Genomic DNA, 22768 nt, shown 5'->3' on the forward strand with positions numbered 1-22768 from the left:
TCCCACCTCGCAGTCTCGTCTAACGTAATCCCACTGCGGGCCTTGGATCCATGGGCATGCACAATGCATATACTCGACTCTCACTCCCCTCCTTCCCTCTTCTTCAGACTGTGCGGTGTCACGGCCGTGGCATGCTATTAGGGATCAGCTGACGGCGCACAGTCTAAAGAAGGCGGAGGGAAATGAGAGAGAGCCCGAGGGGAAGATATGCACTGCGCATGCCCATGGATCCCAGGCCCGCAGTGTGACTCAATCAGAAGACACTGCGAGGCGGGATCTCGGGCAGCGGGGCCGCACAGGCGCAGCCAGCCTGACACCAAATTATGTCAGAAGACAGGCAGCGCAAATAGGGCATGCCCAAGGGATAACAGAACAACGCTGAGGAGGCAGCGCATGGCACCAAGGGGGTAGGAATGACGGCTGTGCTGCGTCACATTACGAAGGAAAGTCCCAGCTCCGGGACGGTATAACGGTATCAGTGAACACATTTTATAAGTGTTAAGTTCTGCGTGTGCAAGGAGCTAAACCAAAAGAGCTACCTTTTCCTTGTGCAGCATTACTGCTGCACAAGATGGCTCTTTCAGTAACAAACGGGGGGGGGGACAGGTTCCCTTACATTTAGGTTGTTGTGCCAGCGTGGTGGTCGCAGGACGCATTGCCGGCTACACAGCTGGGGATCAGCTGACGTTACTGAAACCCAATAACACTGGGTCGTATGTTTTTACTGTGCAGCCTGCACTTCTGAGCCGCAACTGGCGGTGTTGAAGCCCAGGAATAGCAGTTCAGGTGGTAGAAAGATGAACACAGCAGGAGACCTGGATGACACCCAATTACATAATCAGGCAGAGGAGTGGCAAATTCCTGCGAGATCCAGGCCTGGTTCATTTTCAGGAAAGTAAGCCGGTCAACGTTATCGGAGGACAGTCGCATGCGACGGTCTGTTAGTACACCACCTGCGGCACTAAAGACACGTTCCGATAAGACACTAGCCGCAGGGCAAGCCAGCACCTCCAATGCATACTGGCTTAGCTCTGGCCATGTATCCAGCTTAGAGACCCAAAACTTGAACGGGGAAGAGCCGTCTGGGAGTACAGTAAGAGGGCAAGCCATGTAGTCTGTCACCATCTGACGGAACCGTTGCCTCCTGCTGACTGGAGCCGCCGGTGATGGTGTAGACATTTGGGGCGGGCACACAAAAGTGTGCCAGAGTTGTGCCAAACTGGGCTTGCCTTGGGCACAGGCACTGCTTCTGCTCCCTCTTTGGGCAGAGCCTCCCCCACTGCCTCGACGCACTGAGCTGCTTTGTAAAGCACTAGCAGCACTCCTCTCAGTTGGACAGGAGAAGATGATGGAATTCACCAGTGTGTCGTGGTACTCCCGCAATTTACGCTCCCGGGTCAACGCTGGGATGAGGTTTTGGACGTTGTCCTGGTAGCGAGGATCGAGGAGGGTGAACACCCAATAATCAGGCATGTTGAGAATGTGGTCGATGCGGCGGTCGTTTCTCAGGCACTGCAGCATGAAATCCACCATGTGCTGCAGAGTGCCAACTGGCCCAGAAACGCTGTCCCCTGCTTGAGACATGATCTCTGCCCGCTCGTCATCACCCCACCCTCGCTGTACACACTGACCACTGGACAATTGTGTCGCTCCCTCCTCTGGACGGAGCTCTTCCTCCTCCATTGACTCCTCCTCATCCTCCTCACAAATTGGCCCCTGCGTACCCCTTTGTGAGGAACCACGTGGCGCTGACTCTCCAGAAGCTGATGGAAAAGGTGACTCCTCATCCTCCACCTCTTCCACAACATCATCCCTTAACCCTTGCAAAGTTTGCTGAAGCAGGCAGATAAGGGGGACAGTCATGCTGACTAGTGCATCATCTGCACTTGCCATCCGCGTGGAATAATCAAAAGGACGCAAAACCTGGCAGACGTCCTTCATAGTGGCCCACTCTGTGGTTGTGAAGTCTGATCGGCGCTGACTGCGACTTCTTTGCGCCTGATGCAGCTGGTACTCCATAACTGCTTGCTGCTGCTCACACAACCGCTCCAACATATGTAACGTGGAATTCCACCGGGTAGGTAGGTCACATATGATGCGGTGTTCCGGAAGGCGGAATCGGCGCTGCAGAGCAGCAATGCGGGATCTGGCCAAGCTGGAACGCCGCAAGTGAGCACACTCTAGGCGGACCTTGTGCAGCAGGGCATCAAGATCCGGATAGTCCCTCAGAAAACTCTGCACAACCAAATTAAGCACATGTGCCAGACATGGGATGTGAGTGAGGTTGCCAAGGGCCAAAGCTGCCACCAGATTTCGGCCATTGTCACACACTACCATGCCTGGCTGGAGATTCGCTGGCAGTAACCACACATCGCTCTCCTGCTTGATGGCATGCCAGAGCTCCTGCGCTGTGTGGCTTCGATTCCCCAATGAAACTAGTTTCAAGACGGCCTGCTGACGTTTGGCCACGGCTGTGCTCATGTCGGTCATAGGTAAACGTTCACGGGTCCATGTGGAGGTGGACTGTGACGGCTCCTGCAGAGTTGATTCTGAGGAACTTGTGTAAGAGGAGGAGTCAATGCGTACAGACTGGATTCCTGCAATCCTTGGAGTGGGCAGGACACGTCCTGCGCCACTCGCACGATCTGTACCTGGCTCAACAACATTAACCCAATGGGCAGTGAGGGAAACGTATCGCCCCTGTCCATGCTGACTGGTCCACGCATCGGTGGTGAGGTGGACCTTGCTACTGACGGCGTTCAGTAGCGCATGTTTTATGTTTCCCTCAACATGCCTGTGCAGGGCAGGGACAGCTTGCCTGCTGAAGTAAAAGCGGCTGGGCACCTTGTACTGTGGGACTGCCAATGCCATCAAGTCACGGAAGCTGTCAGTCTCCACCAGCCTGAACGAGAGCATTTCCAGGGACAACAGTTTGGCAATGCCTGCATTCAGAGCCTGTGCTCGGGGGTGGTTGGCCGAGAATGCCCGCCTTTTCTCCCATGCCTGTACTACCGATGGCTGTAGAGTAGACTGGGAGTGTGAGGATGACTGGGAAGGTGGTGCTGTGGGTGGAATTACACAAGGTCTCTGGACAACAGTGCCAGAGGTTCTTCCATGGCGATCCTGGGAGGAAGCCAAACCAGCTGTGCGTGAGCTGGATGAAGAGGCAACACGAGCTGAAGAGGTGGTAGCTGCCGCTGTTGGTTGGCCTACATCTTCAGTCTGTTTCTGTAACTCCACCGCGTGCCTGGTCCGCACATGTTTCCACATATTTGTGGTATTGAGGTTGCTGACATTTTTCCCTCTTTTTACTTTCTGATGACACAGCTTGCATTTGACAAAACAAATGTCATCTGCAACTGTGTCAAAAAAGGACCAGGCACTGCAAGTCTTGGGAGCGCCCTTTTTGGCTTTGGAAAGAGACAGGCTCCTAACGGGTGCCAAAGTGGAGGCTACAGGCTCCGCAGTCTTCCCCCTCTCTCTCCCTCTTTGGCCCGTAAGGGGAATCTCTTCCTCAGAGCTGCTCCCACCACCTTCCTGTTCCTCACGCCACGATGGGTCAACGACCTCATCATCTCCACTACCCTCTGCCACCAACTGCTCCTCCTGGGTAGTCTCGGCAGCACAGTATGCACCAGAAAGCGTCACCTGAGTTTCATCATCAGATGCGTACTGCGCTGTGGTCACCGGAGGCACTGGCCCACCCGCCTCTTCAGAGTCAGAGAGACAAAGCTGTTGGGCATCACTGCACACTGCCTCTTCTTCCATTTCTCCAATGCTGCTTGGCTGGCCCCCTGTTTCCAAGCCAAGAGATTCAGAGAACAGAAGTAGAGACGGCTCCTGTCCTGGGCTCTCTGACTGCCTGGCCAATTTGGCAGGTGGTGAAGAGACAGATGGCTGCTCTCCAGTGGTCTGTGCCTGAGAGGATGTGGCACTAACTGAAGTCGATGCCGAGGCGTTAGCTGCCATCCACCCGACAACGGCTTCAATTTGGTCTTCACGCAGCAGCGGTGCACGGCGCTCTCCGACAAAGCTGCGCATGAAGGACTGTTCCCTGCTGAAACTGAGTGACGACGAGTCACCGGCGCCCGCAGCAGGCACAGAATCACCACGTCCTCTCCCTGCTCCTCTCCCTGCTCCACGCCCACGCCCACGTGCCTTACTCCCTGCCCTCTTCATCTTGGTTGACAGATAAAGATAAGCAGAAAAGTACTAAGGCCTTAGTGTGCTTATTCCTGAAATGCTCCTCCTAACAGGTGTAAGAAACACTAATGTTGTAAAGTGTGGACTAAACTTTATTATTTTTCAAATGTGGCCTACACAAGTGTTTAGTTGTGTTTGGTGAACTTTACTTTTTTTTTTTTGCAGATCGGGCTACAGAGCTAGTTTAAATCACACGGAGACCGTGCAGACAGCCGTAAACGGCGCTGCAAGGCCCAAAAAACCTCCTCTAGGTTATCCTATTTAGTGTTTTTCCACTATTTAGCTGGAGACGGGTGGAAAGACACTAATAGGGAATTTTTTTTTTTTTTAATTTTAAACAGGCTGCACTATTTGAAAAAAAGGAAATTTTTTTTCAAGGTATGAGGCAGTAACGCACCCTGAGCTGAATCCAACCGGCTATGGCTGCACACAGACTACAGGGCGAGCTGCGCTCACACAGAGACCGTGCAGACAGCCGTAAACGGCGCTGCAAGGCCCAATAAACACCCTCTAGGTTATCCTATGTAGTGTTTTTCCACAATTTAGCTGGAGACGGGTGGAAAAACACTAATAGGAAATTTTTTTTTTAAATTTTAAACTGGCTGCACTATTTGAAAAAAATGAAATTTTTTTTCAAGGTATGAGGCAGTAACGCACCCTGAGCTGAATCCAACCGGCTATGGCTGCACACAGACTACAGGGCGAGCTGCGCTCACACAGAGACCGTGCAGACAGCCGTAAACGGCGCTGCAAGGCCCAAAAAAACCCCTCTAGGTTATCCTATGTAGTGTTTTTCCACAATTTAGCTGGAGACGGGTGGAAAAACACTAATAGGAATTTTTTTTTTAAAATTTTAAACAGGCTGCACTATTTGGAAAAAAAAATGTGAAGACACAAAAGAGAATAGTAAAACCAAAAACACTCAGTTTGAAAAAATGTTGCAGTAATCCGCAAGTGCTAGTAAAAGATGTAAAAAACAGGGTATTTGGTTGATACGTTTTTTGCAAAAAATGTATACTAAGCTGTTCTACCAATCTTCACGGTATACCCTTATCAGAGCAGTCCTAACTAATGTATGCAATCCCTATCTGATGTATTTAAAAACCTGATCATCTGTATGTAACCTGTGTGAACAGGGTTCTGAGAGGAAAAATCCATGTGTGCCTACAGGGTAGAACAGCTTTTGTGCAGATAGCCCAAGAGGAGTGGTGGAACTCCCCAGTCTTGTAGACACAAGAGAACAATTATGGAAACAGGAACACATGGGCTACTTGCACAGTGAACAAGTCTGTATGATCATGTTCACACACCACCAAGAAACCTGAAGACACAAAAGAGAATAGTAAAACCAAAAACACTCAGTTTGAAAAAATGTTGCAGTAATCCGCAAGTGCTAGTAAAAGATGTAAAAAACAGGGTATTTGGTTGATACGTTTTTTGCAAAAAATGTATACTAAGCTGCTCTACCAATCTTCACGGTATACCCTTATCAGAGCAGTCCTAACTAATGTATGCAATCCCTATCTGATGTATTTAAAAACCTGATCATCTGTATATAACCTGTGTGAACAGGGTTCAGAGAGGAAAAATCCATGTGTGCATACAGGGTAGAACAGCTTTTGTGCAGATAGCCCAAGAGGAGTGGTGGAACTCCCCAGTCTTGTAGACACAAGAGAACAATTATGGAAACAGGAACACATGGGCTACTTGCACAGTGAACAAGTCTGTATGATCATGTTCACACACCACCAAGAAACCTGAAGACACAAAAGAGAATAGTAAAACCAAAAACACTCAGTTTGAAAAAATGTTGCAGTAATCCGCAAGTGCTAGTAAAAGATGTAAAAAACAGGGTATTTGGTTTGGAAAAAAAGGAAAATTTTTCTCAAGGTATGAGGCAGTAACGAACCCTGAGCTGAATCCAACCGGCTATGGCTGCACACAGACTACAGGGCGAGCTGGGCTCACACGGAGACCGTGCAGACAGCCGTAAACGGCGCTGCAAGGCCCAAAAACCCCCCTCTAGGTTATCCTATGTAGTGTTTTTCCACAATTTAGCTGGAGACGGGTGGAAAAACACTAATAGGAAATTTGAGAAAAAATGTGCAGCAGGCTGCACTATGAGCAAAAAAGGACAACTGTGTGAGGCAGTGTGAACCCCCCCTGAGCTGAATACAACCGGGTATATGGCTGCACACAGACTACAGAGTGAGCTGCACACACACACACACACACACACACAGACCTTGCAGAACGCTGTTAAAACAGCGCTGCAAGGCAAGAGCAAGGTGAACAGTGAAGAACACACAGCGTTTTGCTAAATTAGCCTTTGGAAAGGAAAATAAAGCAATTAGCTATCTCAACTGGCCCTCAGTTAGAACACAGCGTCCTGTCCCTAACTGAAATCACAGCAGAGTGAGCGCAAAATGGCGGCAGCGTTTTTTATAGTGCAGAGTGACATCATTTCAGCAGCCAATCACAGCCTTGCCAGTACTTACATGCCCACCATGCTAAACAGGATGTGCCCACACTTCCAATCATTCCTCATTGGCTGCTGCGTTCAGTTTGAATTCTGGGAACTTCCGATTCCGGTATCCGATACGCGGGAAGTATCGGAATTCGGTATCGGAATTCCGATACCGCAAATATCGGCCGATACCCGATACTTGCGGTATCGGAATGCTCAACACTATTCACGAATACTTGTTGCTTTGTCTTGGTATATCACTAAAAAAAGCAATAAAATACATTCAGGGTTGTGGGTTTTCTCATTAATATAAACTCTGCACCCCATCTTGACTGAAAAAAACAGGCATGTAGTAATTTTTGCAAATTTATTAAAAAAGAAAAATTGAAATATCACACGGTCATAAGTATTCAGACCCTTTGCTCAGATACTCATATTTAAGTCACATGCTGTCCATTTCCTTGTGATCCTCCTTGAGATGGTGCTACTCCTTCATTGGAGTCCAGCTGTGTTTAATTAGGACTTGATTTGGAAAGGCACACACCTGCCTATATCAGACCTCACAGCTCACAGTGTATGTCAGGCCAATTGAGAATCATGAGGTCAAAGGAACTGGCCAAGGAGCTCAGAGACAGAATTGTGGCAAGGCACAGATCTGGCCAAGGTTACAGCAGAATTTCTGCAGTACTCAAGGTTCCTAAGAGCACATACTTTCCGTACCCACTGTACATATCTCTACCTTTAAAAATGCTCCCATGGCTCAGAACAAAGTCAACTCTTTGCTGTATTTATAGCAAATTATCTGACCATTGAAATTAGACTTTTGACATATTTTTCATGAAAAGTGAGATTTTCATAACGTCTTAAGCTTGATGGATTTTTCCGCTTTCAATCTGTAACCCTTGTACGAACACTTCCCATTAATGACCCCTGCTCCCTCTGGAGTATAAAATGGAAAAAAAAACAAATACCCATTCACTGATTCGTCAGCTTTAGAGCAGCACATGAGAGGTAAAACCTGCCTCTACTTGAGCTTAACTCAGAAAGCATGTAAAGGGCATATTTTGGAATCATTTCTTGGCCGCAGAAGGGATTGTGCAGGCTGAGGGCTGATGAATGAACTCTCCCCAGAGCAGACCTCTTATATTGTTGCTGAAGTTGAAGAGGAAATGAATGTGTATTTGTCCTTGATATGACAAGGTGATTGGATCAGGTTTAGCTGATATTAGACCTTGGGACATATGTAATACAATTAATAAAATGTGCTCCAAATGAGCTAAGGAAATACTTTTTTTTTTGTGTCATGTTTTTTTTACCTAGCAGAAAACCTGATGACAGGTTATATGTAGTAATAATTATTAACTCATTGACAGTTGGACATGAATGTAGGTCAAAAGTTGAGACCTTATAAATATTATTTTGCTATATTAAAGACTGTATTTTTTCCTATGCCAACAGGTTTATGCCATCCTATCTGATGGCAGCATGAAGCGGTAGCAAAAATTCTGATTTTAGCACTATGTTACTTTTTCTCCCTGCTGACATCCGCTGTTATCTACAGCAGCGGCTGAGCTTGGGATCCTTGATAATAATGAGCTGTGGCTCCCACCGGACGCTGACTTTCAGTCATAGTCTTATACATACGACTAAGGGCTCATTCATACAACCATATTTTCGGTCCGAGGGCTGTTTGTGAAAAAAAAAACCAACAGCACTCGGACTAATAATATTCAATAAGGCAGTATAAATGAGCAATTTTTTTTCTCCACTGACCGGATCTGCATGTGGAAAAAAATTGCGATTCCATAAATTGGATTAGACTCATCCGTTCAACTCTATGGGTGCGTAAAAAAAAATTGTATGCCCTACATAGCCACAGTACAGTATCTGATTTTTATGGATACATTGCAGTTTTGTAACAATGGAAACTGTAAGGCCAATGTACGCACGTTGAGTATTTGGTTGCAGAAATTTCTGCAACGTTTCTACATCTCTTGGCAGGAAAAACGCTGCGGCAAAAACGTTTGTTTTTGGTGCATTTTTGTATGCATTTTTTGCATGCGTTTTTGCATTCCTTTTTGTACATTATGAAGGCTTTTTTGAGCTAAATAAAGATATTTAAAAAAAGTTTTGTGATGTAATTTCTTGGTTCAACACCACCTTTTCATGCTGATGCAGTAGCATCAGAGTAATGAGATTAGGGCTTGGTGTCAGCAGCTGTCATAGACACCTAGCCCTAGGCTTAGTAATTAAAAGGTATCATCCCGACACCCTCATTACTAAGCCAATAAGTAAACACAAACACACACACACACATTGTCACCATCCTATGTAGGAGCACAAACAGAACAAACATATATAGGCTGTAACCAGACAGCAACTGTTAATTTAAAAAAAAAAGTGGGCGTAATTAATAACCAGCAGAAAGAAAGCCGAGGGCTGATATTTATATTATCGGAAGGAGCCAATAGCCATAAAGGTTCCCAGGCTATTAATATGAGCTCACAGAGGTTTACTTAGCCTTTACCGGCTAGTTTACAGGGGGACCCCAGAAAAAAATTGACATAGGGTTCTCCTATAAAATCTAGCAAGTAAAGGCTAGGCAGACAGCTGTGTGCTGATATTAATAACCTAGGAAGGGGTCATGGATATTGGCCCCTCCCAGACTAAAAACATAAGCTCTCAGCCACCACAGAAGAGGCCCATTTATAAGATGCGCCAAATCTGGCGCTTAGCCTCGCTCTTTCCACTTGCCCTGTAGCAGTGACAAGTGGGGTTCATATTTGTAGGGCTGATGTCACCTTTTTATTGTCAGGTGACATCAAGCCCACAGGTTAGTAATGGAGAGGCGTCTATAAGACACCTATCCATTAGTAACCCCATTGTGATATTGTATAACAAACACACACCCAGAATAAAGTCCTTTATTTGAAATAATGACCCAGACTCCTTTAGTGTATCTTAATTAAACCATACTCACCGAATGCCTAATCCACCGAACCCAAAGTCTCCTGCAACAAAAATAAAATAGTAAACCACAATATTCCTCACCTGTCCGCAGAGAAGATAATTCATAATTTTGCATGATGATCCTGATCACTTTGAGTGCAGTCACTGCTTTGAGAGTTTCATGGAACCAACAAATGTAATGCTCCAGATTCTCATCTAGCTCAAAGGAAGGTCAGGTTTATAGGTTCTCTAATCAGCCAAACTATTTTCAGCTGTGCTAACATACTTGCACAAGGGTTTTCAAGGGTATTCTAACCATCCATTAGACTTCTTACACAGTTAGCAAACACAAAGTACCATAAGAACACTGGAGTGATGGTTGTTGGAAATGGGCCTCTATACACCAAGATATTGCATTACAAATCAGACGTTTGCAGCTAGAATAGTCATTTACCACATTAACAATGTATAGAATGTATTTCTGAATCATTTAATGTTAGCTTCATTGGAAAAAACTGCTTTTCTTTCAAAAATAAGAACATTTCTAAGTGACCCTTAACTTTTGAACGGTAGTGTATACAAGATATAATGAGCAATCCTGCAATGTAAAGTTATATATATGATGCAAAAATATCAGATAGTGCTAGGAAAGTTATGCCTATAGCTACCACACGGCAGCTTCATGAGGGGTACTCAAATTTTGAAACCTGTAAGTTTTCATTTTTCGGTCAATGGAATTGTGTGAGTGCTTATTTTTTGCGTGGTGAGCTGAAGTTTTTATTGATACCTTTTTGTGGACAATACGGCATTTTGATAGTTTTTAATTGCATTTCTTTATAAAGTTGTTACAACCAAAAAAAGACACAAATTGGATTTTCAGTTTTTTTTTCTCTTTTCAGTTTCCACCAATCTGCCTAATTGATTTTATATTTTGATAGGTCGAACTTTTAGAGAAACGGTGATAACTCATGTTAATTTTTTAGTATCTTTATTTGTAATGGGTGAAAAGGGTGTTGATTTGAATGATCATAGATCAGACATTTTCAAATCAAACATGCATAAACCTCACTTAAAAACAAAAGGATCAGGCATAGTTAAATCTGACATGGCCAGTTTTTTCATCCCTTGTCAAGGATAGATTGAACACTACCATACGCATTACATTAAATGGACCTCCTGCCTTCCTGAAATTGGTGATAGCAGTCAGCATTCATCTAATGTATATGCTGAGCTTAAATAACAGTTATATTGAAAAATTATTGAATGATCTGTCCCTTGCATCCATACATTATGAACCCTTTTATTATAGGCAGCTGTTCCCTGTGACATGCAGTCTGACTAGTATGTGTCCTGCCTAGAAGTTTTCAGTTTCTGATTTCTTATGAACTGTAGGATGATATCTTCACCTATGTAATTCGTTCTGCCAGTGCTTGGCACCTCGAGCCATCTCTGCCCTCCATTTTCCCCATATAGTTGAATGTATATTGAATATTATATAGGAGACATGTTAGGTGAGTCCATACAATATTTAGCAATAGAGTTATAATTCTCTACTGACTCACACTAATGAATTATACCAGTGCTAGAGAATATAGTGTATTTCTATGCGATGCTACTTAACACTGCTCCAATCTGCCTCCTGCTTGTTAGAGCTGACAAGCATAAATCTATCACAAGAAGAAGTCAGGTCAAAAATACTGAAGCATTATCACACTGTAGAGTACTCCAAGATTCTATAGTTTAACCCATTTCTGTCTCTAAAAAGCTAGATGCATGCAAAATGTAGCCTACACTATGGCAACGATAAGGGATAGAAGATAATTGTTTGTCAGACAACTTAGAAATTTCATATCAACTATAAAACATGCATAAACAAGGCATACACAAAAACCTCTACAATATTATTATTTTTTAATTGCTTAGGCTGCACTTTATAGACAGAAATAAACTTTTTTCATTGCTACGATAACCACTATTTTTTTGCAGTTTTCACTGACCGCTTAAAAAAACATGCAGACTGTAACTATTAATTTAAAATTATTTGTTAGAGGGGTTGTAACATGAATAAAATAAATTTTAATCAATAGGGCTTGGAATATAAATCATTTCCTCAATTAGATCTGTTAAAAATTGTTCCTGTGCTTAGATAATCTTATAAATGTGCTGCTGCTAGGTACTGTGTATTGGCTGTGTCTGACCGTACAGGAACATGGTCTGATCTTACAAAATCTCCTGTGAAGAGGTGGAAGGAAAAAAGTGTACAGACATTAGAGCACGGGATCACAGCTGATTCTTTCTGTGAGGTAAAGCTTTTCCTGCTTGTTTTTAAACCTGTTTTACCTCACAGAAAGCAGCAGCTGTGAACCCATGCTGCCCTGTCTGTATATTCTCTTGTGTCCTTCCCTGCCCAGGAGCTGTGGAATATGCAGACCTTGTTCCTGCCTGCTCAGGCACAGCCATTACACATAAATATCAACTTATAGTGTTACTGAACATGGTACATAGCTAATAATAATTAAATATTTAGTACCTACAGATAGGACTGTACAACACCCTATCATCAAATATCATAACCATTCCAAAAAAAAGGATGACATAAGGTGAAAAGTAGAATATAAAAATTAATACTTTATTGGTTAAAACATTAGTAACCACCAATGATTGGAGACAATAAAACGAACAAAAACAGCTGAGTGTCAAGAAACAATGGCAGGAGACAAGTTAGTGAGAGGTCCTAGTACATGATCTAACAATAAAAGGAATAAAGTCCTTACATAATTACTACTGCAAACGGCGGGATGGCCACTACCATATAATTGGAAGTAAGTGGTAACACCAGGATTTGCCAAATCTAGTAACATGCAGGGCAATCACCAATCATACCGTAATATGTATAAGCGGCCAGCAAATGTGATCCCAAATTTTTATACTGCCGCTGTGTATACCACTTACATAGTAATACTGTGTGCATAACATAGTCAATAAATAACCAATAAGCTTACCCACCGCAGTATAGGGACCTTCCACGAACTTGCCTCCGCCCCGCATGTTACTTAAAGGGAACCTGTCACCGGGAATAGCGCTATTAACCTGGGGTTGATCTGCAGGATAACGTCATTATGATGCTGTCTGGCCTGCACGCAGCCGAATGCAGCGGGGAGAAAAGGATCTTTATTCCCCCGCCAGCATTTGGTATTCAGTCATAGGGGTGGTGCCGGTTCATTCATTGCTCTGAGAATACAGAGATGCCGCTGTAACCGCACACCCGGTCCTGACTGATACTGGCTCTACATTGCGGGCGTCTGTCTGTCAGGGTCAGGGGTGCGTTTACTCCGTATACTCAGAGCAGTGACTGAGCCGGCGCTGCCCCTATGACTGAATATCGGGCCGGGAGAATAAAAATAATTTTCTCCCCACTGCGTCCAGGCACCAGGCAGCATCATAATGCTTTTAACCTGCAGAGTAACTGCAGCTTTATTCCTGGTGACAGGTTCCCTTTAATCATGGTTCATTATGTTAGTATAGAATATTATTCTCTGCAGCAAATGTTCTATTTTCACAGAATGATGTTCTGCCGAGAATTATGATTTTTAAGTAGACTTAAAAATTATTAAACCCGAGGAATGCCCGTTGATTTGTGGCCAGTATAGGCAGAAATGACAGGTGCGTTCCCGATAATTGGCCAATGTAAGTGCACCTAAAGATCGATGTGTAGTCAATGAGTGCTGGAACATTTCCTATGTAGTGCCTGCTACTTCCAGCATTGATACTGTGGAGTAAGGAACCTGCTGACACACACCTTACCATACTTCATGGAAGATTTCATACTATTTCAGGTCTTTCTGATTGTATCTCCATTATCTGTGCTGTTCAACTGGAGAGATGAGCTGGAGACATGGGGATATTTCAAGCTGACAGTCATTCATGGAAATCGGAGAGATTTTGAATTAGTCCGACTAAAACAGGGAAAATATGAAATTGCTTTGACTACGTATGAAACTCTCCGCCTGTGTCTGGATGATCTAAACAGGTAAGTGGAGCTCTACAGAAGAATAGGAGGCGAGACCTGGCCGGTGTGAAGATGGGCCTCCTGCCTGATATATGCTTTATCTTTGCTGTTTGATATGTATGTAATACATGCAAAGACATTAGAAGCACTTAAATGGGTTCTACCTTCAATTATTTTTTTATTAGGTTTAACAGTAACAAAATAGATTTTCAAATATAACTATTAATAATAATTTTTAACTATAAAATAACAGGGTTGGGAGGGTAGTAAAAAGAAGTCAAAGTTGTTGGGATACAGGTATGAACAAAATAACTGGGTTGGGGTAGGCGGAAAGGGTGAAGGAAACAGGAAAAAAGATAAAGAGGGGAAAAGGAAAAGGGAAAAGGGGAGTCAGAGCTACTTAATGGTCGAACAATTGACCAGTAAGTATAATAATAAACAATTATACCTAAATTCTGATGTTTACAGGATACCTACAGGTGCTTCTCACAAAATTAGAATATCATCAAAAAGTTAATTTATTTCAGTTCTTCAATACAAAAAGAGAAACTTTTATATAGAGTCATTACAAACAGAGTGATCTATTTCAAGTGTTTATTTTTGTTAATGTTGATGATTATTGCTTACAGCCAATGAAAACCCAAAAGTCATTATCTCAGTAAATTAGAATAATTTATAACACCAGCTTGAAAAATTATTTTAAAAACCTACTGAAATGTATATCCAGTAAATGCACTCAGTACTTGCTTGGAGGCAATCAGCCTGTGGCACTGCTGAGGTGTTATGAAAGCCCAGGTTGCTTTGATAGCAGCCTTCAGCTCGTCTGTACTGTTGGATCTGGTGTCTCTTATCTTCCTCTTGACAATACCCCATAGATTCTCTGTGGGAAAAAGGTCAGATGAGTTTTCTGGCCAATCAAGCACAGTGATACTGGTGTTTTTAAACCAGGTATTGGTACTTTTGGCAGTGTGGACAGGTGCCAAGTCCTGCTGTTGAATGAAATCTCCATCTCCAAAAAGCTTGTCAACAGAGTGAAGAATTAAGTGCCCTAAAATTTCCTGGTAGACGGCTGCGCTGACTTTGGTCTTGATAAAACACAGTGGACCTACACCAGCAGATGACATGGCTCCCCAAACTATCACTGATAGTGGAAACTTCACAATAGACCTCAAGCAGCTTGGATTGTGTGCCTCTTCACTCTTCCTCCAGACTCTGGGATCTTGATTTCCAAATGAAATGCAAAATTTACTTTCATCTGAAAACAACACCTTGGACCACTGAGCAACAGCCCAGTTCTTTTTCTCCTAGACCCTTATGTAAGACACTTCTGGCATTGTCTATTGGTTATAAGTAGCTTGACACAAGGAATACGACATTTGTAGCCCATGTCCTGGATTGTGTGGTGGCTCTTGAAGCAATGACTACAACAGCAGTCCTCTCCTTGTGAATCTACTCCAAATTTTTGAATGGCCTTTTCTTAACAATCCTTTCAAGGCTACGGTTATCCTGGTTGCTTGAGCACCTTTTTCTACCACACTTTTTCCTTCCACTCAACTTTCCATTAATATGCTTGGATTCAGCACTCTGTGAACAGCCAGCTTCTTTAGCAATGACCTTTTGTGGCTTACTCGCCTTGTGGAGTGTGTCAATGATTGCCTTCTGGACTTCTGTCAACTCAGCAGTCTTCCCCATGATTGTGGAGCCTACTGAACTTTTTGAATATTTAGGAAGACTTTGCAGGTATTTTTATTAATTATTCTAATTTACTGAGATAATGACTTTTGGGTTTTCATTGGCTGTAAGCCATAATCATCAACATTAGCAGAAATAAACACTTGAAATAGATCATTCTGTTTGCAATGACTCTATATACCGTAATATGAGTTTCACTTTTTGCATTGAAGAACTGAAATAAATTAACTTTTTGATGATATTCTAATTTTGTGAGAAGTAGCTGTATAAGGTTGCCAACTGCCTGAGAGGTGGTACTGCTAAGCAATTAGCTCAAAGTTGTTATTAATGGGTTCTCTAACATAAGCCCAGTTTGGACAATCCTTCTAGCCACTGCAGGAGACTCCCAGAGATGCTGCTTTCTTTTTTGTCAGATCATCAAAGTGGTAAAGGCAGAAGAAAACAAAAGATCGTTTTAACCCCTTCAAAAGTTGGTGATTTTCACTTTTGCATGTTTGTTATTTTCCTCCTGTTCTAGTAAGAACCCCTAGTTTCTAATTACCCATGTGTGGGCTTGTTATTTTATTATCAGTATCAGCACCCGTCTCTTATCTCAGTCACAGAGGAAAAAGAAGCAGATTTCTCTTATAGCATATATTGCATTGTCTATTATTTTCATCTGTACTATTGATTTATGAATTAAAAATTCAAATGGCGGTTGCTCTTTAAGTATTGCGGTACAAAGTGTAACTGATGTTCTCCTATGAAGCCCATCCCAAGTCTTGTCTTCACAGGAGGAATAAGATAACAGCCATAAGAACCTTCAGCATTTCTGCAGCTACCATAGTAACCCACGGGCTCCCCGGGATCTCCAGCCATTTAAATGCTCCTTTCATTAATTGACAGCGACATTTAAATGATGAAATAGCAGCGATCGGTGGTACAGGCACTGTTGTTTTTGCTGATCCAAAAATGCCCTGCTGGAGGGTATTACTATAATGTTGGTACTAGTCCAGCTTCCATCTGGTTAGAGGCAGTGGTCCGACAAGCACTGTGCCACCTATACTGTTTACCATGCACAGGCCCATAAGCTTAGGAGCAGCAGCGCCTGGTATGGTAGCTCACAGCTGCAGTGCCAGCTACAACCTCTTTGCCTGGTACACAATGAATGTTATTTTCTTGCCGCACACTTAGGGGTCCCAAGACATGATGAGCGGTGTCCCAAGACCCTCACACTGACGTGCTTTTAGTCACCACTTTATTTCTTTAGTTTGTTGACCTTTTGCCTACATCTTAACTTTAGTAACTCAAGGAGATATTCTCTTTCCTACAGTATAGAGTGGTCAGCGGTCATTGTGGATGAAGTGCATAAAATAAAAAATCCTAAGGCAAGAGTGACGGAGGTGATGAAAGCTTTAAGGTGCAACATTCGTATTGGACTCACAGGGACTATCTTGCAGAATAACATGGAGGAGCTGTGGTGCGTTATGGATTGGTAAGTGTCTTTATGGTTAGGACCCTCTATCTTCCTTTTCTATAGCTATGTAAGCAATAGGATAAAACATAGGCTTGCTTTGGCTTAAAGGTTTTTTCCAGGACTATCATATTGACATTCCATCAGTATGCCATAGATGAGCCATCAATTTGACAGTCCTGGCAACCACTATGGTGACCAAGCAAGGCTATGACGAACTGTACACTATGTTTGTACACTTAGCCAAAAGTATTTATCAGGAGTTGACACCAGACCTGATTAGGCTGGTGTATTTGCTTTGAAAATCCATGGCTGATTAATCTTTATGTTAAAGGGTTTGGTCACTACTTTTTTCCATTTGTAACCTTTTCTTAGGATAGGCATCAATACCTGATCTGTGGGAGTGTGTAACACCCGGCATCCCTGCCAATCAGTGTACCAGGATCAATGGCGGCTGGACGTTCTTGGATGCTGCCGAAATACAGGAGCTCTCATTCCTATAGTGGTCATGGCAAATCCACCCCTATTCAAAGGCATATGGATTGGATCTGATGTACCCGGTCGTGGCCACTATAGTTTTGACAGAGCTGCTGTGTTCCGGCCACATCCAAAAACTGTGCCAGTAACAGCTGATTTGTTGGGGTGTCGCACTCCCATAAATCAGATCTTAATAGCCTATCGTAAGGAAAGTTCATCGATAAAAAGGTAGTGCCAAAACCCCTTATTATCAGGATTATACAGTCATTTTGATTTGGATTTTTGAAGTACATTCACCAGTATCATCAGGTCTAAGAGATCAGTTTAATGAGATATACTGCTTGTGACAGATCTTCCTTAATGTATAGGCCCCCATTTACCAAATGTTCTTTTTGCCTCAGTCTAGCTTGTAAATGTCTGATATCAGATATTTACCTGTACGGTACTGTACAGACAGCTTCCTATATAGAGAGTCACACAAACAGTGGACACTGTGGCTCATATACCTGCTTAGCATATATTCCTACTACAGCGGTGACCGTTAGCGCTCAGTGTAAACTCACCCTGTCAATGCTGTAGTAGCACATGAAGAGAAATTATCTACTATATAATTGTCTAAGGTACCGTCACACTGAACGATATCGCTAGCGATCCATGACGTTGCAGCGTCCTGGCTAGCGATATCGTTGAGTTTGACAGGCAGCAGCGATCAGGATCCTGCTGTGCCATCGTTGGTCGGAGCAGAAAGTCCAGAACTTTATTTCGTCGCTGGACTAAAGCAGACATCGCTGAATCGGCGTGTGTGACGCCGATTCAGCGATGTCTTCACTGGTAACCAGGGCCGCGCTAAGTAACCCGATGTTTACCCTGGTTACCAGCGTAAACGTAAAAAACAAACACTACATACTTACATTCCGGTGTCTGTCCCCCGGCGCTGTGCTTCTCTGCACTGTGTAAGCGCCGGCCGGAAAGCAGAGCACAGCGGTGACGTCACCGCTGTGCTTTCCAGCTGGCGCTCACAGTCAGTGCAGAGAAGCACAGCGCCGGGGGACAGACACCGGAATGTAAGTATGTAGTGTTTTTTTTTTTTACGTTTACGCTGGTAACCAGGGTAAACATCGGGTTACTAAGCGCGGCCCTGCACTTAGTAACCCGATGTTTACCCTGGTTACCTGGGGACTTCGGCATCGTTGGTCGCTGGAGAGCTGTCTGTGTGACAGCTCTCCAGCGACCACACAGCGACGCTGCAGCGATCGGGATCGTTGTCTAGATCGCTGCAGCGTCGCTAAATGTGACGGTACCTTAAGGGTCACTTCCATCTGTCTGTCTGTCTGTCTCGGAAATCCCGCGTCGCTGATTTGTCGCGGCCCGAGGCAGTCCGTTAACGCTGCCATTAACCCTCTGTGTGACCAACTTTTTACTATTGATGCTGCCTATGCAGCATCAATAGTAAAAACATATAATGTTAAATATAATTAAAAAAATAAAAAAATCAACCGCTTCGGTCCCAAGAATGCATTGCGACAATGACCGGAGATGACGTAGCGGTCTCGCGAGACTGCTACATCATCACGTGTTATTGCCGCTTAGGACCGGAGCGGCGCGCGAGGAGAGGGAAAGGCCTGGGCTGGATCCAGGGGCCGTCCGAGGGTGAGTATATAACTATTTTTTATTTTAATTCTTTTTTTTTAACAGGGATATGGTGCCCACATTGCTATATACTGCCTGGGCTGTGTTATATATTACGTGGGCTGTGCTATATACTGCGTGGGCAGTGTTATATACTACATCGGCTGTGCAATATAATACGTGGCTGTGCTATATACTACGTGGCTGTGTAATATAGTACGTGGGCTGTGCTATATACTGCATGGGCTGTGTTGCATACTGCGTCGGCTTTGCAATATACTGCGTCGGCTGTGCAATATACTACGTGGCTGTGCTATATACTACATTGGCTGTGCTATATACTACGTGGACTGCAATATACTACGTGGCTGTGCTATATACTACGTGGCTGTGCAATATACTTCGTGGCTGTGCAATATACTACTTGGCTGTGCTATATACTACGTGGGACTACGTGGGCTGTGTTATATACTGCATGGGCTGTGTTATATACTATGTCGCTGTGTATATACTACGTCGGCTGTGCAATATACTACGTGGGCTGTGTAATATATTACGTAACTGTAATATGCTGCGTGGGCTGTGCTATATACTGCGTGGGCTGTGTTATATACTGTGTCGGCTGTGCAGTATTTACTACATGGCTGTGCTATATACTATGTGGACTGTGCACTATACTACATAGGCAGTGCAATATACTACGTGGGCTGTGCAATATGCCATGTGGGCTGTGTTACATACTATGTGGCTGTGCAATATACTACGTGGGCTGTGTTATATACTACGTGGCTGTGTTATACACTACGTGGGCTGTGTTATACACTATGTGGGCTGTGTTATACACTACGTGGGCTGTGTTATGTACTGTGTGGGCTGTTATATACTACGTGGGCTGTGTAATATACTACATGGCTGTGTAATATACTGCGTGGGCTGTGCAATATACTATGTGGCTGTGTTATATACTACGTGGCTGTGCTATATACTACGTGGGCTGTGCAATATACTACGTGGCTGTGCTATATACTATGTGGCTATGCTATATACTACGTGGCTGCAATATACTACGTGGGCTGTGCAATATACTACGTGGGCTGTGCAATATACTACGTGGGCTGTGCTACATACTACGTGGCTGTGCAATATACTACGTGGGCTGTGTTATACACTACGTGGCTGTATTATACACTACGTGGGCTGTGTTATGCACTACGTGGGCTGTGTTATGCACTACGTGGCTGTGTTATATGCTATGTGGGCTGTTATATACTACGTGAGCTGTGTTATATACTATGTGGCTGTGTTCTATGCTATGTGGGCTGCTATATACTACGTGGCTGTGCTATATACTACGTGGCTGTGGCTGTGTTTCACACTTTTTTGTTAAGTATATAATTCCACATGTGTTAATTCATAGTTTTGATGCCTTCAGTGTGAATGTACAATTTTCATAGTCATGAAAATACAGAAAAATCTTTAAGGCTATGTGCACACGTTCAGGATTTCTCGCAGAAAATTCCTGAGAAAAACCTTAAATTTTCTGCAAGAAATCTGCATGCGTTTTTGCCGCATTTCTGGTGCGTTTTTGATGCGTTTTTTTTCCGGACATTTCCCAATGCATTTTGTAGTGGGAAATCCGCAAAAAAACCGCAAAATTAATGAACATGCTGCGTTTTTTACCGTGATGCGTTTTTTTGCGGAAAAAAACGCCTCATGTGCACAAAACATGCGGAATTCATTCTAAATGATGGGATGCTTATTGTATGCTGTGCACACAGCCTAAATGAGAAGGTGTGTCCAAACTGTTGGTCTGTACTGTGTGTGTGTATATATAATATATATATATATATATATATGTATATATATATATATATATATTCTACGGTTGGACCAAATTTGTGTACACACTCTGTTCAGTCATTGTCCTTATTGAATTTGAGCTAAGGAGACTACTAACTACAAGAGAATGTGACTTCATGGAACTTGTATTGAAAGTGAATCTGACAGCCGATACATGCTGCCCAATCCGTGGCAGCATGTATCAGGCTCTGGCTGTACGATCTCAGCCAGGTATGAAATGCTGCGGTGTTTCAGAGAAAAACATACTGTAGTTTAACTACCGCTGGGAAACGAACTGCGCTGGAGACTTGTCGGACATGTACGCCCCTGGCTGTTTCTTCCCGCCCGCAGCCCTGGATCGACAGGACTCTACCTGTATGTATGTAGGCAAGGACCTGTCACTCCAGAGCAGCAGATGAGGAGAATCCGCCGAGGGCCCGCCTGTCTGACTGGTCTTCGGCTGTTATTCTCTGAAACACTGCAGCCTTTCAGAGTCAGACGTACCTGACTGAGATCATACAGCCAGCGTCTGGTACATGCTGCCTGTGGATTGAGCAGCATGAATCTGCTGTCAGGTTCACTTTAAAGGGAATCTGTCACCAGGTTTTTGCCACCAAATGTGAGAGCAGCTTAATGTAGAAAGAGAAACCCTGATTCCAGCGATGTATCACTTACTGGGCTGCTTGTTCTAGTTTTGATAAAATCACTTTTATCAGCAGGAGATTATACTAGAGGACTAATAAACCTCCTGCCATGTAGTCCTCCATATTTCTGAGCTCTGTATATCCCCACCACTGATTAGCATCTTTTTGCCAATTTATTCTGTACATAGAAAGCTATCAATCAGTGGTGTGGGCAGGTTATACAGAGCTCAGCATTCAGATAGAACTGTTATGTCTACGGAAGAGAAAACAGGGATTTTATCAAAACTGCAGAAAGCAGCTCAGTAAGTGATACATCGCTGGAATCGGGGTCTGTGCCCTTGCATCATGCTGCTCTCAGATGAGAAGCAAAAACTTGGTCACTGGTTCCATTTAAGGCTATAAAGTACTTTAATAATTAATTCCTTTTTTATTCATTATTTAGGGCAGTGCCTGGATGTTTAGGTGACAAAAAACAATTCATTGAAAAATATTCCCATCCAATAGAACTTGGCCAACGGCATAATGCCACAAAGCGAGAACTCGCCACAGGACGTAAAGTGATGCAAAACCTGACTGCGAAAATGTCTTCATTGTTCCTAAGACGTACCAAGGCTCTTATAAGTAGCCAGTTACCTAAAAAGGACGATCGGGTCAGTATGCCAGTGTGGTATGTAGTATAAAGTGTGGTGCCAAGAGATTGGAAGAATGGCACGTGTTTTATGTTTGTATTTTAACAGACTAGATCAGTTTGATATTGCAACCTACAGCCTTGTGTATCAGTGGCAATGTTTAGATAGATGATAGATAGATAGATAGATAGATAGATAGATACAGTGAAACTTTTCAACCTTTTCCCACATATCATGCTTCAAATATAAAGATACTAAATGTAAATTTTTGGTGAAGAATCAACAATAAGTGGAACACAATAGTGAAGTTGAACGAAATTTATTGGTTATTTTACATTTTTGTGGAAATTCAAAAACTGAAAAGTGGGGCGTGCAATATTATTCGTCCCCTTTACTTTCAGTGCAGCAAACTCACTCCAGAAGTTCATTGTGGATCTCTGAGGCTATGTTCACACATAGCATTGGGTCCCTGCGGGTTCTCCCGCAGCGGATTTGATAAATCTGCAGGGCAAACCCGCTGCGGTTATCCCTGCAGATTTATCGCGGTTTGTCCTGCGGGTTCCGCTGCGGGATTTTACCCCTACTATTGATGCTGCATATGCAGCAATATGCAGCATCAATAGTAATGTTAAAAATAATAAAATAATGATATACTCACCCTCTGACGTCCCGATCTCCTCGGCGCTGCACCGCCGCGGTCCGGTTCCAAAGATGCTGTGCGAGAAGGACCTTCGTGACGTCACGGTCATGTGACCGCGACGTCACCGCAGGTCCTGG

The 22768-nt window shown here is 43.6% G+C and overlaps 1 protein-coding gene across 1 annotated transcript in view; it reads left to right on the plus strand.

The window, feature by feature from the left end:
* The window catches only part of ERCC6L2 (ERCC excision repair 6 like 2), a 271617-nt gene that overhangs the window by 51648 nt on the left and 197201 nt on the right, over positions 1-22768 (plus strand). The window contains exons 4-6 of the mRNA XM_069762035.1: positions 13456-13649; positions 16633-16794; positions 21805-22012. Of these exons, the coding sequence (XP_069618136.1) occupies positions 13456-13649; positions 16633-16794; positions 21805-22012 (564 nt within the window). The remainder of the gene's footprint in view (positions 1-13455; positions 13650-16632; positions 16795-21804; positions 22013-22768) is intronic.

Source organism: Ranitomeya imitator, chromosome 1 (genome assembly GCF_032444005.1).
Source record: "Ranitomeya imitator isolate aRanImi1 chromosome 1, aRanImi1.pri, whole genome shotgun sequence".
Classification (NCBI taxonomy): Eukaryota; Metazoa; Chordata; class Amphibia; order Anura; family Dendrobatidae; genus Ranitomeya; species Ranitomeya imitator.